The 15,402-nt window shown below is 58.5% G+C and overlaps 1 protein-coding gene across 11 annotated transcripts in view; it reads left to right on the top strand.

Annotated features, from left to right (window-relative positions):
• Positions 1-15,402, top strand: part of CTBP2 (C-terminal binding protein 2) — a 104,813-nt gene that overhangs the window by 70,857 nt on the left and 18,554 nt on the right. For 6 of the 11 annotated variants that reach the window (XM_080688032.1, XM_080688031.1, XM_080688036.1 and 3 more), the window contains one exon: positions 9,076-9,233. The exons of the other annotated variants lie outside the window; for them this stretch is intronic. In XM_080688032.1, the coding sequence (XP_080544158.1) occupies positions 9,176-9,233 (58 nt within the window). In that variant the 5' untranslated portion in view covers positions 9,076-9,175. The remainder of the gene's footprint in view (positions 1-9,075; positions 9,234-15,402) is intronic. 11 annotated transcript variants of the gene reach the window in all.

Raw genomic sequence — 15,402 nt, 5'->3', positions numbered from 1 at the left:
CATCTGTCCAGACACTTGCTTTCTAAAAATGGACCAAGAACCCAGCCAGCCATCATTTCCTCTGGTAACTCACCTCGACCACACGCCTGAAGGCCCTCCTGCAGGCGGCCTCTGACCCCGGGCCTTCCTGTTCGCCTCTCAGCCGCTCCCCGGCCTACCAGGTGGCCCACACGCCTCCCTGGGTTGTCCACCCTGAAGTGGGCTGTGAACAGAGGGCAGAGTGAGTCCCCCCAATGTGGTTTGGAATAAGGTGGAGAGGCTTGTGATGTCAGAGCAGGAAGGGCAGAGAGGGGCTCCCGCAGCCTGTGGCCTAAGAAGGCGGAGTCAGAGTTCAGGTGGAGCACTCGGATCGCCACGTGTGGGTCCTTTCAGAACATCACCTGCCAAGTCATGCCAAGAATAAGCCATATCCTTGGGGCATCTGTTGCTATGGCAACCTTAGCTTTGCATGGTGCTGAGAGGATGCTGGTCCTGTGGAGGGTGGGACGTGTGTGTCCCCTACTTCCGCACCGATGGACTGGACCAGCCCCTCCTTTCCTTCTCCAGCCTGAACCTTGTGGGTGCCCTGCAGGGGTGGGGGGCAGGGTTGATGCGCTGCATCTGTGTTTGACTTCTTCGAGCCTGGTGATCAGGAAAGACCGGAGAGGTCGGCTCTCCCTCTGCTGTGGCCAGCCTGGCAGGTGGAGGGGCCCAGAGAGAAAGCCGTCCCTCCGCTGTCACTGCCGGCCGGCATCAGCTCCTGGAAATCCACCTTCCCCTCCTCCCTCTCCACATGAGCGTCTATGGCAGGGGTGGGCAAACTTTTTGACTCGAGGGCCACAATGGGTTCTTAAACTGGACCGGAGGGCCGGAACAAAAGCATGGATGGAGTGTTTGTGTGAACTAATATAAACTCAAAGTAAAGGAGCGGAGGGGAGAGCAAGAGAACCCTCCGCTCTTTTGGCTCCGCGGGCCGGATAGAACAGCCGAACGGGCCGGATCCGGCCCGCGGGCCGTCGTTTGCCCACGGCTGGTCTGTGGGGAGGTGGTGTATTCTGAGGCATCCAAGGTTCGCAGCAAACACCCCGGGGGAGGGAACTGAGGTCACCAGCCAGCCAGGTGTGCCTGTGCCCAGAAACTGTGGTTTGTCACGGGAACGCTGGCAGGCCTCTGCCAGTCCCACCTCAGCCCTTTCCTTGTAAACTATGCCTCTGCCAAGGCGCTTGTAATTCCCATCACTGTGGCTCATCCCTCGTTGACGTATCTTTAAACCAGGCACCCAGGCATCATGAAAGCTCATCCTTCAGGGTGGCCTGTGGCCCTTCCTGCATCAGGGGCCGAGCCCGGGGCGTGAGCCCCTCTGCTCCATGACCGGCCTCCGTAGCAGACCTCCAGCTCAGGGGGACCACACTGCCAGCCCCGCGCACAGGCCACAGGCAGACGCCACGGGGTTCCCCTGCCCCTGGCTGGGTGTTCCTAAGGCCTGAGCATGTCTTCCATCAGGGCGCTGGGAGGTACCTGTCCCTTCTGCATCTTGAGACTGAGGGAGAATGCAGTGTGCCATCCTGAAACCACCCCGAATTTTCTTCCGGGGTACCTGGACTCTTGCTCCGGGTTCTCCAAGAGGCCAAGTTGGGGTGGACAGGAGCGGGTGGAGGGGGGCGGGGTCCTGGCCAGGCAGGTCCAGCCCACAGCCTCGGAGGCCGAACAGGGCGTGCAGTGCCCTCTGCTGGCCGCAGGGCCCCATCGCCGGGCACCAGGCCTCCGGGTGGGCCTGCTCCGGGAAGGGCTGGAACAGAAGCCAGCTCCACACACGCACGGCTGGGAGCCAGCCCGGGGTGCAGAGAGCATGCCCTCCCGTGGGTTCTACACCGCAGGGGCTGCGTCTCACAGGGCAGCTGTGTCCCCGAGGGAGGTGGCTGCTCCGAGAAGACAGCAAGCGTTTGAGGCGTTCCAGCGGCAGCCACCCAGAGGCGGGCGTCTTCCAAGTCTAACAATATGATCTCTAAAAATTTAAGATCCCATCGTCACTATTTGTTTAAAAAGGTTTTTAAATATATTTTTATTGATTTCAAAGAGGAAGGGAGAGAGAGAAACACCAATGATGAGAGCGGATCACTGATTGGCTGCCTCCTGCTCGTGAGACCGAGCCCGCAACCTGGGCATGTGCCCTTGACCGGGATCAAACCCGCGACCTTTCAGTCCACAGGCTGACGCTCTATCCACTGAGCCAAACCGGCTAGGGCTGATAACCAACTTATTACTGTAATTGTCTTTATTAGACATTTACATACAAGTATAATTCACATGTGTTAGAATAAGCCAAATAATCCAGAGTTGCCTTAAAAAGGTTAAATTTTTACTACTCCCACACCTCGTTCCTTAGACTCTGTATTTTCAAGTTCAGCACGAGCTGAGCAGTGGCGTCCACACAGCTGTCTTCTGTGGCTCCTGCCTGTGTGGCCTCGGCCCAGCCCTCGGTGGCTATCAGCTGCTTCATCTGTGGTTTCCCTCCGCATTGCACCATACAACAGACGCATGTGGCTACACGATTGTATCTCAGGCGGCAGATAGCACCCTCGGGTGACCTCTGGGCCCTGGAGCAACCTCCCCGTGGCGGAGGCCTGTCTGCGGGCATTTTCTGAGAACTTTCTAACGTTCTGGATGCGTCCTCCGAGCGGTGTTCACTTTCCTTACTCGGTGTAAGCATTCTGCAGATTTCTTGCTCTCTCTATGCAGCCAAGGATGGGTTGTCGGGTCAGGGTCAAGGGCAGGTTGGACCCCGTTCAGCTGGTCTTCTTAGCCACTCTCCTTCCCAAGGGGAGGAAGGGTGGGAAAACGGGGCCAGAAGAACAAGCCTGTGTTCGTGCTTCCTCAGTCCCACCGCCAGCACATGGAAGGCCCGAAAGCTTACTTGCCTTTATCCTTTTTGTTCTGTTTCGCTTGTACTTTTAAAGGATGCTTTATTACAACTATTTGTTTCTAAAGCATATTTTTAAGTCAAGTGCTTTTAAAGGGTGTGGAGATCCTTCACACGGGAGGGTCTCGCTTTCTTCAGCCGGGAAGACAGCTCTGAATTCTCATTATGACACACACAGCACAGCCTGGTAGGAGTCGCTCCCGCTCTGGTCCCTGCTGTCTCGGTTCGTCCAGCGCGCCTCTGACCTCGCAGGCCACCCGCCAGCGCCGGCCTCCACGCGCTCAGATTCGCTTTCTCTGTTCTTGACAGGACGAGCTCGGGGGCAAATACGGGTCTGCACAGCTCCTTTCTGTGTCTCCTTCAAAGCCCCAAAGAATACTTGCCGGGGGGGGGGGGGGGGGGGGGCGGGCAGGTGCAAAGAGTGAGATCACAGCCCAAGATCCTTACCTGACACCCACATGGAAGCTCAGGGAATTTGAATTCTCTTGTCACCCACTGGGTGGCAGGTTTTGACCTGCCCTGAATTGTTGAGGGTGGTTTTTATACTCATACTAATGGCCCGGTGCACGAAATTCGTGCACATTAGAAGGGAATTAATTAGAAGAAATATTTTAATATTGCTATTTGCCCTTTCTCTATAACAGAAGTGTCAGAGATGAAAGAAAATTAGTAAAATGTATATAAAATCTCCCTCCTGTCAGTCTGGGGCGTGCTGTGGGACCCAGAGTCAAGTCCCCGCCCACCACCCTCACACACTTCGAAAACGCAGGAGACCCGGCTGGCCCTATCCCCATTGGGTGAGACCCAGACCCGGCCAGCCCCACCCCTGTCAAGCCTCTCCAGGTGGGGGGCGCAGCCTGAGGTCCCCCGTCAAGCCCAGCAACACCCACCCCCCCACCCGCCCACAGCATCACGCCAGTGCTGAACGGGGATGCACACAGGCAGTGTCACGTCCCTAGCTGGGGATGCAGGCGGACAGCTTCACCTCAGCGCTGGGCGGGGATGCATGCAGGCAGTGGGACATTAGCGCTGGGGGCGAAGTCCCCACCTCGGTCCCCACCCACAGACTGGTTGTGACTGGGACACCGTAAATTACAAATGAGCATGTTACCTCTTTATAGGTACAGATATTGATCCAGTCGGGTGACCATGTTCCTGTGTTCCAGTGCAGAGCTGTTAGTGGTTGGTCTGGGATTCCCCACAATACGGTGTGTCGGCGTTTTAAACCCGCACACGTCTCAGTTCCGCAGCGCCTGGCGCAGGCATGGGAAAGGGTGGTGGACTATGTAACTGTGTCTGTGCGTCTGAGACCATTGTTGCATCAGCCCTGGGAGCAGAGGGTGGGGCCCACAGAGCCGATTGAGGGCAAGTGACCAGGGTGTGACCTTGCCGCCCGAGGGCTGGGCTGCTACTGGGCCTTCCCTGGGGACAGATAAACAGCCGGGCTCCAGGAACCCGCATGGAGCCTGAGGGTCCTCTGCTTACCTCCTAGCAGGGGTGGGGCTGTGGGGGGGAGGCTGCCCTATACACCTTTTTGTGCTACTTGGTGTCTAAAGCCTGTTTTTACCTTAAGGGGGGGGCGGGGAGATAAAGAAATATGCTGCAAACTACTGAGCAAGGAGCCAAGGAGCAGGAGAGGCTCGTGGGCGCCCACGAGTCTCATTCCACAGGGTTCCGTTTCATCCCTTAAAGGGCACTTCTAATACCTGTGTTAGCTGTGGTGTTAAGTCTGCTGTTTAACCCCAGGCCAGGTTTCCTCGCTGATCCCTGAGCCCCTGGACACTTGTTTTGTGAGATCTGGTTTTTAATTGGTCCTTCGGATCCAGTTTACTGAATGAGACGTCATAGCCTGTCAAGGATCCCACCCGCGTCCTCCCAGGCCCAGGGCCTGCTGCTCCTGCTTGGCCTGAGCTGTGGGACAGGTTCTTTCCAGGAGCCTGAGGACCCAAGACTGAGCCGGGACTGGATGAGTCAGGGGGCGGCCACATGCTCCAGGCACTATCAGGCCCTGCGGGGGGGGGGGGGGGGGCAGCTCACCTGTGTTCCGCGCTGTTGCTACTCCACTGGGTCCCTTACAGGTTGGGGAATGAGCCTGACACATCAGAGAGCCTTGTCGCCTGTGGTGCAGGAGACCCTGGAGTGGTGGTGTCCCTCCAGGGATCCCAGGTTCTGAAAGGGGGTCCCTGTGCCCCAGGGCCTGCTGGGAGCCTTTGTACTTCTGTTGGATCATCTCAACCTCCAAACTTTAACCCTGCCCCGCAGGTGTACCAGGGAAGTGTATTCGGAGAGGTCAGGTGCCTGCCTGACTGTGCTGACATGGATCCGCTGCGGGTCGTGAAGCCTGGTGCCGGTTAGCACAGGGCTCAGATGGCTTTCCTTAGAGGCATCGAAGGCTGTCGTCGCGTCGCCCTGGTTTAGCAGAATTCTCAGTTCGAAGGATGTCCGTTACTTTGGGGACTTCGGCTCTCTAATCTTTGGAAGACGAGGAACTAGAATGAAGAACCTGGGAGGTCTTAGGGAGGTGCTCGGTGTGCGAGCGCGGCAGCGGGGCCTGGGTCTCTGCGCCCGGTGGTGGGTCCGGCGGCTGGTCGTCCTCAGTCAAGTGAACGGCCGGCCTTAGACCTGGTCGGGGGAGGGGAGCCTCCCATTCTCCTGCCCTCCCTTTGGGGCGTCCCATTTTGCACTTCCTATCCCAGCAGCGGCTGTTCAACCCAGTGTTTCCCTTCCTCTTGTTCGCCCCCTTCTCTTCTTAAACCTCAGCTTTCCCTGGAAGCCCACGCGGAATGGTCCTCTCTCCCGTCCCGGCGTCTCCCCGCTCAGCACGCTGAATCCTGACGCCGGACCTTTCACCCAGGTCTCCCCTCTGCTCAGGCTAAGGAAGCCCCGCTGGACCACCCTGGGAGAAGGCTGTGTTTTGTTGCGTGTAAGGTCCGGCCGTGGTGCACTGTCCCTGCTGAGAAAACACCGGACTTGCCTTTTGACCTTTGGAGGGTTTCGCTCAGGCGCACCTCCCAGCAGAAGCGAGGGGCGTGGCAGTGCGCGCCTGGGGCCGTGTCCAACGGGGGTGTCTTCCCAAGGAAGGCGCCGGTGTCCCACCAGAGGTGCTCTGCGTGGGGAGAAAAAGCTTCCTTCCTTCCTTCCTTCTGGTTCTCTGGCTGGTCTTTTTTAATCTATTTTATTGGTATTTTACAGAGAGGAAGGGAGAGGGAGAGAGAGTTAGAAACATCGATGAGAGAGAAACATCGATCAGCTGCCTCCTGCACACCCCCTACTGGGGATGTGCCTGCAGCCAAGGTACATGCCCTTGACCGGAATCGAACCCGGGACCCTTCAGTCCGCAGGCCGACGCTCTATCCACTGAGCCAGACCGGTTTCGGCCTGGCTGGTCTTAATAATCAGGTGGACAGAAGACACTAACGGGGGGAAAGCACATGTGCTGTTTTGTTTGTACAGGAGCCCCATAAAGATATGGGCCAAGGGCGAGTCCGGCAGGTGAGGCGTCTGTGCCATCCTGAGCTCAGGAGTGGGACGGGGCGTGGGCAGCCAGGGCTGGAGGGTAACTCACGGGCCGATGGGAAGAGCAGAGGTTTGGTCATTAGATTCTCTCAGCAGCACAGGGAGAGGTCTTGTTTTCAGGTCTGCTGGGTCTCGGTTGCCTTCAGCTCAGAGTAACACACGTGCCCATGTGCCCCCTAGTAGGTGGCATGTCCTCCCTTGCATGTCTGACCCTCACAGCCACTCTGATGATCCCTCTTCTCCAGAAACGGGCCTGCTTATCCACAGGGAGGTTCTAGAACCTTCTGCCAACTGCAAAGCCACCACTGCTGTGGCCGGGCAGTCTCCAAGGTCAGTGAGAGTAGGGGAGCACAGCACGGCCCCCCTTCTTCCTTGCGTGGCCTTTGTTTACCGGTTCCAGAGCGACTGCGTCACGTCAGGTGATGGCTGGGGTGATAAGTTCAGTGGCAGAAAGTAAACGTGGGGGCTGGCTCTCACAGCAGGCACTGCCGAGGAAGCCCAGGGCCAGCGCGGGTGACAGGGCGCTGGCCTCGGCGTGGACACCACTGCTCCCAGCTCAGCTCCGCGGAGGGCTGTGTTAATTAAATCCTTGCAGTAGCTTGCGCCTTCAGGAGACAGATGTCACATTTCATAAATTCTTGCTTCAAAAGGAATACTGCGGGAGGGGATCGAAGCGACACGAATCAGAGGTTACTACCACCAAGTCCAGACCACACACGTGCAGACTCACTGTCTGCGTGGCCACCTGGGACAGGGTGGGCACCACAGCGGGAGGGGCCCGCAGGAGAGCTGGCCACAGACTCGCCCCTCCTCACCCTCCAGAAAGCCAGACACTCAAGTCAGTTGCTTTTTTTAAAACTTTTTTTTTTTTTTTTTTTTTAAATAATAGGACACAGTTGATTTGTATAAGCTGATGCCTGGTCTTCCCTTTGATTGCATAATCGAGATTCTGCTTATCAGTTTTTCAGAAAGCCATCTAATTATACGGATTAAAATTCAAAGGGAACAAAAAGGATGCTTATGCCTCACCCAGGGAATTGGAGGAGGAGGGTGTGAGCTCCGTGTCTTGCTCAGAGGTGATGCTGTCGTTCCTCACCTCGGAGGCGTTCACAAATACGAACTAATTAACCCGCTCACCCCTCTGCTGGGGCCACCAGCCCGGGCTCTGGCTTCACCACAGCGTCCGGGCGGGGCCACGGCACCTTGGTCAGAGCTTGGACCCAAACACTGGGCAGGCCGAGTGCCCCGGGGCACACCGGGGGAGGGGGGGGGTCCTGTCCTCTGTGATGTCCATCCCCCTCCCCACTGTGCACGATTGACTTTCCATAAAGCGCAGCAAAGCCAAACCAGAATTTAAAAGATAGTCCACTACATCGTCATCCACCCAGGTCTTCCGGCTGGTGACCAGCGTGAGGGCTGCCTTCGTCTCACTGACCCAGCTCGGCCATGCCAGGTGGGAGGGCTCCCGGGCTTGGGAAGAGGTCGGCCTCTCTGGGAGTCACGTCGCGGTAATTATTTATGGGACCAGAAATGGTGCTTTGGCCTAGCTCTTTAAAGCACCCCACATAATTACTGCCATGAATCTTCGGGTGCTTTTCCAGTCTCGCTGCTGGGAAATTCGCCGTTAGCCACCATGAGCCCTAAGCCACCTACCTTTCCACAGCCACACCTGCAAGCCGACCTGGGAGAGAGGAACTCTGCGTTTTGCATGACTGGCCCTGGGGCCTCACCTTTGTCTCCTGTCCCTCCTTGGCTGGGTAACTGGGCCACCGTTTTCCTCTGTGTGGTTGTTGTCCAGCTACGGCTGCAGCAGCGAGCTCAGAGCTGGGACACTGGGGTGCAGGTGACAGTATGGTCTCGGCTGGTCCGTGGATGAGCAGGAAGTGAGGGTTGGAGCCTCCCAGCGCGAGAGGCCACGGACTCCCTCCTCGTCCTCGGGTGGCATGTGGCTTTCCTTCGGCGGCTCCCACATCCCCCAGCCCTTCTGCCTGGACGCTGCCCTCGTGGATGGCTCGGTGCTCCCTCCACATGCAAGGAAGGCTTGGGAGATGCACTGTGCCCGGCGAGGAGGCGTGGGCCTTGCTGTCCCGTCCTCCTGCGTGGCGGCCAACGGCTCTGTTGTCCTCTGCAGCAGCTGACCCCTGACCCCTGATGGGCAGTGTGGGCAGTTCCTGTGGACCACCTGGCAGAAGGCCTTGAGCCTCTCATGTAGTCACAGGTGGTGCCGGCATCTCGGTGCCAGTGAACCTGGGGCCTGCTCCCCAGGTGCTCCCGGGCCTGCGCGGCCCCAGCGGCTCTGCCCTTGGGGTCACAGGCGCACAGGACAGGTCCAGAGGCTGTTCTCGGTCTTCGGCATTGAGGACAAGTTATTCCGCTGCACGGCAGTTGCTCATTGCTGTCTCCAGCCTGAAGTTAACAGCAAGAGACCCGGGTGCCGGCGGCTAGCGCTGTGGGGACAAGGACTCTGGCCCTGAGCCTGTTGGGCGCTTCCTGCCACGGGCAGGAGATTGGCCCCGGGCTCCGAGCAGCGCTGTCTGCAGCGAGGGCGGAGGGTGAGCGCCAGGCGGCAGGTCCCCGTAGAGAAGAGCAGCGTCCTGACTGACCTGTTGCCCTGTGCCCCGGGTGTCCGGAGAGTAAGGCCTCTTTTCTCCTTGTTTCAGGGTTCATAGCGGCGTCATGCCCGCAGCCTCCTGCCAGTCCCCCTAAGTTCTTAGAGGACCGCTTTGCCTTTTGAATCAGAGTTGCAAAGTCCGATAAAGAATGGCCCTTGTGGATAAGCACAAAGTCAAGCGCCAGCGATTGGACAGAATTTGTGAAGGTAAGAGCCAGCGTGCTGGGTGGTTTTCAGCCAAAGCCGCGCGGTCCTGCCCTCCGTCGGGACCAGGTCACCTGTCCCACCTCTCCCTTGTCGGGACTGGTTCCCTAGTCAGACTGTGCGCCCCACACCGCACCGCCCAGCCAGGTCCCCACACCCTAGCACCTCTCGCCCTCAGGCACCTCCGGCCTTGGCCTTGTGGTCAGCAGGCCCGACCTTTGCATAGAGAGGTCGAGGCCTGGCTTCCGGGTCGGGTGGGCCAGGAGGAGGCTGGGGAGGAAGTAGGCCTCCAGGTCCATTTTTTCCACTTGCCTGAGATCATTTGCATATGAAAGACCCGTATATTAGAGCCATCTTTTTTACTTCCCGAAGTTTCCGGACTTTGCTCTGTTTCGAATTAAGATGTTTGCAAGGATGAATTACACATGGATCCCGAGGAGCCCAGCGCTGCCCTTGTGGTGTGCGCATCCCTGGCAGCTCTGAGGATGTCTGTCTGGGAGTGCTTCCGTCATGAAGGGAAAGCAAACATGATTAAAGTCTAATGGGAACCTGGCGACGGCACTGGGCAATGTTGAGGAAGCAGCACCCTCTCCTAGTCAGGGCGGGGCGGGGAATCCAGGCGTGGCCCGTGCCGCCCCGGGTACCAGGCCTGCTCAGTGGGGCTCAGAGTGCTTACTGGTTGCTTAGAGGCTTGTCACAGGCGATGGTGGGAGCCCGCTCACTCGGACAGGAGTACGTATCCCACCAGTTGTCCATGTAGGAATGTTCTCTGAGTAGACGTGGCCCCAGCCGCTGGGTGGGGGGAGGGGTTGGAGGCATCCAGAGCCGCATTCCGCCAAGTGGCGGTGCACCCCGAGAGACCCCAGAATGTAAGAGCATGACTGTCCCCACTTTCCTGGGGTCCTGGGGGGTGCAGAGGTTGGTGTTTACGCATTTTTAAAAAGTCAGCATTTAAAAATGTCCAAGCACACAGGTGGATAGGCTGGTACAGTGGACAGTGGCGTCCCCTCAGCTGTAGCTCCCACGGGCTAACTTGCTATCTTTGCTTTCTTCCTGTAGAGACGCAGCTGGAAGTACCATGTGTAAGGGTGGGCGGGCGGGCGGGCTTTTCCAGAACCCCGGAGCGGAGCTGTGAGAGCGCAGTTCGCTCTGAAGGCCCAGGGCCTGGATCTCTTTAGCATCCTTTCCTGCGTAGACACGGCACCACACTCCCCCCGGGAACTGGGCCTCGTGCCAGCATCCTCACATAGAGACTTCCTGCCCACCTGTCTCAGCCGCTCCGTGTGCCCGTAGAAAGCCAGCAAGGAGCAGCACATGCGGCCCTCTAGGCTCTCGGTCTCCACAGTCTCCGAGCATTCCGGGGCCTTTAAAAGCACTGACATCACACAACACTCGGGCCGGCTGGTTTGGACAGCATCCCGTAACCTAGGTTCACCTGACGGGAGGGATTTTTGAATGTTCTTTTGACCTTCGGTGGAAAGGAGCTGCAATTTAGGTCCTGTTCCAGCTCCAGAAAGCTCCAGGATCCGTTCCGAGGTGGGTGTCAGGGATGTCTGTGGGCTGGTCCCACGCCCGAAAGCCGGAAGTTGTCTAGGGGTGCGATCAGAGCGGAGAACGGGACTGGAGGGCGCCAGCGAGGGCAACCGCTGACCGTCTTCCTGACCCTCTCTCCCAAGCATGGGCCGCCAGCCCCCTGCCCATTCCTTACAGCAGGGGTCTCGGTCTCTCTCCCTGTAACTTCTAGATTGTGGTCCCAAACATTTGCAGAACGAGTACCAGCTGCTGCAGGACGCCTCCGTGGGCTCCTTGTGTGGATAAGCCGGGGAGCATCTGCCCCAGGTGAAGGCGCCTTCACCCGGGATGTCGGGGCTCGAGGTGACGCGCAGTGCAGAGGACCGCTCGCTCTCGCGGCTGCTCTGTGGCCTCCGTCCAAACCCCCTGGAATAACGGTCTTGGGAGGTGACTTAAAGGCCTGATGGGATATGTTTTAAGCAGCCCTTCTGTGTGGATGTGCCTTGTCCTGGCTTTATTGTGATGCCTAGACCAAGCCGCCCTAGATGACTTGGGGCAGGGCCTGCGGGCAGACTGCTCAGGACCCGAGGCCTTGGTGCCCTCCGTGTGGGTGTTTGCTGGCATGATGGACGGGCTGCGCCGGTCAGGGTTGTGATCTGTCACTGTGCTGTGGTGGCGCAGGTCGCCCGAGCACCAAAGGGTCTCGGGTTCGATTCCCAGTCAAGGGCAGGTACCTGAGCTACAGGTTCGGTCCCCATTCTGGGCGCATGTGGAAAGCAACCAATTGATGAATCTCTGTCTCTCTCCCCCTCCCCCCTCTTTCTCTCTCTCATTTTCTTTTTTTTTCTTTTTTTTTTTTTTCTATGTCAGTAGTGGAACGATCCACCCTTTTTACTTGCAAAGGGTGAACAGAAAGCTACTATATTTCTTTAGGACATTTACAAAGAGTTTTCTCCACTTTAAGTCTTTCTCATTTTCTCGCTCCCTTCCATTCTCTCTAAAAACCAATGGGAAAAATATCCTTGGGTGAGGATTAAAAAAAAAAAAAAAGAAACAGTGTTGAAGCTGGCTGTCTATAGGTAGTCCACAATCATTTGTAATAAATATGTTCAAATAGTTCCAAAATGTGGATATTTAAAATGGGATTCATAATGTTGCTATACATTATAATTATATGTTTGGATCGGGCAATTATCCACATTTCCAGTAATTATGTGATTAGTGATAATTACCTTAGCTATGTAAATATACAACAGTCAGCTAGACAATGTCGATGATGCTAGAACCGAGCCCTTATGTCAGCGATGGAGGTCGACAAAGGAATGGCACTCAAGGCGAAGCTTCGTGGAAGTGACTGCGAGGAAGGAAATGCGTGCCTTCCTCACCTGGTCGCCTGGCCACCGTTCTTGGTTTTAAGATCAGTTTGGAGGCGCAGGCCCTCGCTTTCTGCAGGAGAGAATCAGGTTGAATGTCTCATTAGTTCTGTTGCTTAGCGTCTGAAATGCAGGCTTAAGCTTCTCTCCGCTCTTGTCGATGCGCTGTTGGGCTCTGACTGCACTTGGCAGGGTTCTTTAAACTCGCCAATTCTAAGAGCAGCGTGTCCACTCCGCCCGCGTCCACTCCGCCCGCGTCCACTCTGCCCGCGTCCACTCCGCCGGCCAGGGAGGGGTGACGTGGTCTTGTGCTGCCACTGCTGCTCTCGCCCCACCACCCAGCGGGGCCTCCCTGTCCCTGCCAGTGTCTGGGAGCAAACCTCCCGCTGCCTGGCTGGTCCCCAGCCTCTGTGCTCTCAGTGTGTCCGGCTTGTCACTGCACCTCTGAGGGACAGTGTCCGCCTTCTGGCCTCACATCCCTCCCAGGAGCCAGGTTTCCGTCTCGGGGCCAGGCCTCCTTCGTCACAGGGGGCCTAAGGGCAGGGCAGTCTCTGTAGTCCTGCGGACAGCACCCCCACCACATCGAGGTCCCTGGGCAGGGACACGTCCCACAGCTCAACCTGCTGACCAGTGTTTGGGGTGACTGTAGCTAGAGCCCCAAGACTGCTGCGGCCTCTCCCTGTCCCTTTTAGAACCTGGGAGTGAGGCGCAGAGAATGAGACTCCGGCTTCTGGTCGATTTCCGCTCTTCGCTGCGTGTCCCACACTGTTGCCCGCAGAGCCCGGCCCCGGGTCTCATAGGGGACTCGGTTGCTCTGGGACCCGAGCTCCCGTGCCAGGCCCGGGCAGGAGCTGGCTCCGCACCAGCGGGGCTGGGAAGCCGCGGGAGGGGTGAAGGGAGCGCCTTCTGCGCATCCATGGCTCCGGCTGGTGGTCTCTGCACTTCCTGTCCCCCTTGCTGGGTGGCTCGCTCGCGGGAAGGGTCGGGACATCGAGTCCTGGTTGGAGAGAGATGTGTGCCAAGAGGGCCTTCTCTCCCCTTCGCGCCTGGCTGGATGAGGCCGACGCTTCCAAGGGGCGGGCAGTCAGTCCTCCCTCGGGGAGCAGAGGTCTGTGCAGCCCATCTGCGTGCTGTGCGCTCGGACCCTTGCGCTGTCTGCACGGTGGTGTCACCGTGACCAGTGGCAGGCTTCCGTGGACCGGGGTCAAGTGACGGAGGGTGGGAGGAGGAGACCTCCTGGAGGAGGTGGGCTGTCTGAGCTGGACCCTGGTGGGTAGGGATGATTGGGGCATTCCGGACGAGGAATTCTTGGCGCCTCCTCCCTTCTCCTGACTTTCCTGTTGCCGCCTGCACCCCTGCCACCTGCCCCCCCCCACCCCCACCCCCGCGCCTGCTGCCTCCAGGTGCCTGGGAGTGTGTCCACCTCTCGCAGGTTTCCACGGAGTGGCTATATTGGGGACACTGCAGCGACAGAGGAAGAACAGTTTAAAGGCAGAAGCTGTTTTTAAACGTACGTTCTGAGACACTTGGCAGGAACTAACCAGCCGTCTGGACTCGGCAAAAAGTGGGAAGTGGGGCTCCCGGAACCACGAGGCCCTGACCTCAGCATCGTCCCCTGGAGCCGAGGGGCTGGGTGCTGCCCTGGCCCAGCCACAGGCGCAGGGCGGCCCCGCGTTTCTTCCCGCCTTCTCTCCGCTGCTGGGCCTCCTGGCCTCGTGGCCCCAGGCCTGGAGGAGGAGGACCGGGAAGTGGAGGGCTGGCCTCACGCCCCCAAAGGTGGTCCTGGCTGTCCCCTGAGGAGGAGACACCACCCGGCGGCGGGGGACAGGCCGTGAGGCCCCGTCAGCCGCGGGAGTCCCGCCTTCCATCCGCCAGTTTCACCACATGCCCCCCATGACCCCAGGCCTGCCCTTCTGTTCCCTTCTCTCCGAGGGGCTTCTGTCCTCCTGCCGACGGGCATGCTCACAGGGTTTCCCTGGGACTGAGCTCGGGAGGCCCTCCCTGAGTTCCTGGCTCTCCTGGGACCGGCAGGACCCCCTGCAGGGAACTGAAGGATTGGTTGCAGGGAGGTCTTGCCTCTAACCCGAGGTCACCATTCGGACGATGGTGGGTGGGCGGCTGTGTCTGCGGCTCGTCTGCAAGCGAACGTGGGCTGTGTCTCTCAGTTTCCGAAGATGGCTCTTCGCTTGGTACAGCGTTCTGTAGTGGGCGTCCGCGCAGAATCCAAAGTGAGGTCTGGGAGGCTCGTTCCTCTTTCGGAAATGGGCCCGTCTTGCTGGATGTCATCGTCGACACGAGGTTCTCAGAAAAGCGGTCCTTTCCAAAAACCCTCCGGTGCTTACAGGCCTGCGGGTGGCGAGCAGCGCGGGTCCAGTCCAGGGGTTTTCACCCAACACGGGAGACCCGTCATCTCAGCGGGACTGGAGCCCCTGCCGAGGGAGTTTGGGTGGCTGCCAAGTGGGGATGGGTTGGGATGGGTCCGGACCTCGGGCCTCCCGAAGCTTGTCTGCTGCCCTGGCCCAGCCCCACCTCTGGGCAGCACTGCCTCGGGCGTCCGCTGAGACCTAGGCTGGGGAGGCTGGGGAGGCTGGGGGAGCCGCAGGGAGACAGTTCTCACTGGTCGCATCTCGGAGGAAGGGACCTGTCTGCCGGAGTGGGGGCACGATCGCCACCTGCTGTTGGGTTTTTTTATTACAAGAAGAATGGAGAAGGAAACGGCATGAGCGCTAATACTGAGGCTTAGGCAGCTGCCATCTGTTGGCTAAAGGCTGGGGCCTGGCCTGGCGGGAGCCCCCGGCACCCCGTTTTGAGTTGAGGGGTTGGAGCAGTTGTCTCTCAGCAGTTACTTTCTGATACTCAAATAGCTACTTTATCAATGACACAGTCGCTGGCATTTTTGGGTTTTGAAATTTCTGAAAAGTGGCAGAGGTTCTTTCCCAGCAGAGTAGCCCCAGTCGGCTCAGAATTCTGAAAAGTGAGTGCTGGCTTTTGAGCTTGGCCTGGGTCCCTTGCCCTGAGCTCTGGGCAGGCCCCAGCTCCGCTTCCAGCCCCAGCATCTCGGACGTGACATAATCACAGCTGCCTGTCGCATCCTTTGGCAACAGAACACCTACCAGGGCCCGGTACCTGGACATCCAACAGGTGCTGCAGCCTTAACAATCAGTCCCCCGTGACAAAGGTTTGGTATCAAAGACGCCCCGCCCCGTCTGGGGTCACTCCGCAGGGCTGGGACTGCTCCTGTGTGTCCTGCCCGCGGCCGGGTTCTCCGGCAGCGGGGTTCTCTGGCA

Source organism: Plecotus auritus (assembly GCF_963455305.1).
Source record: "Plecotus auritus genome assembly, chromosome: 9".
In the NCBI taxonomy this organism is placed as follows: Eukaryota; Metazoa; Chordata; class Mammalia; order Chiroptera; family Vespertilionidae; genus Plecotus; species Plecotus auritus.
This window is presented reverse-complemented; position numbering and strand designations above follow the sequence as displayed.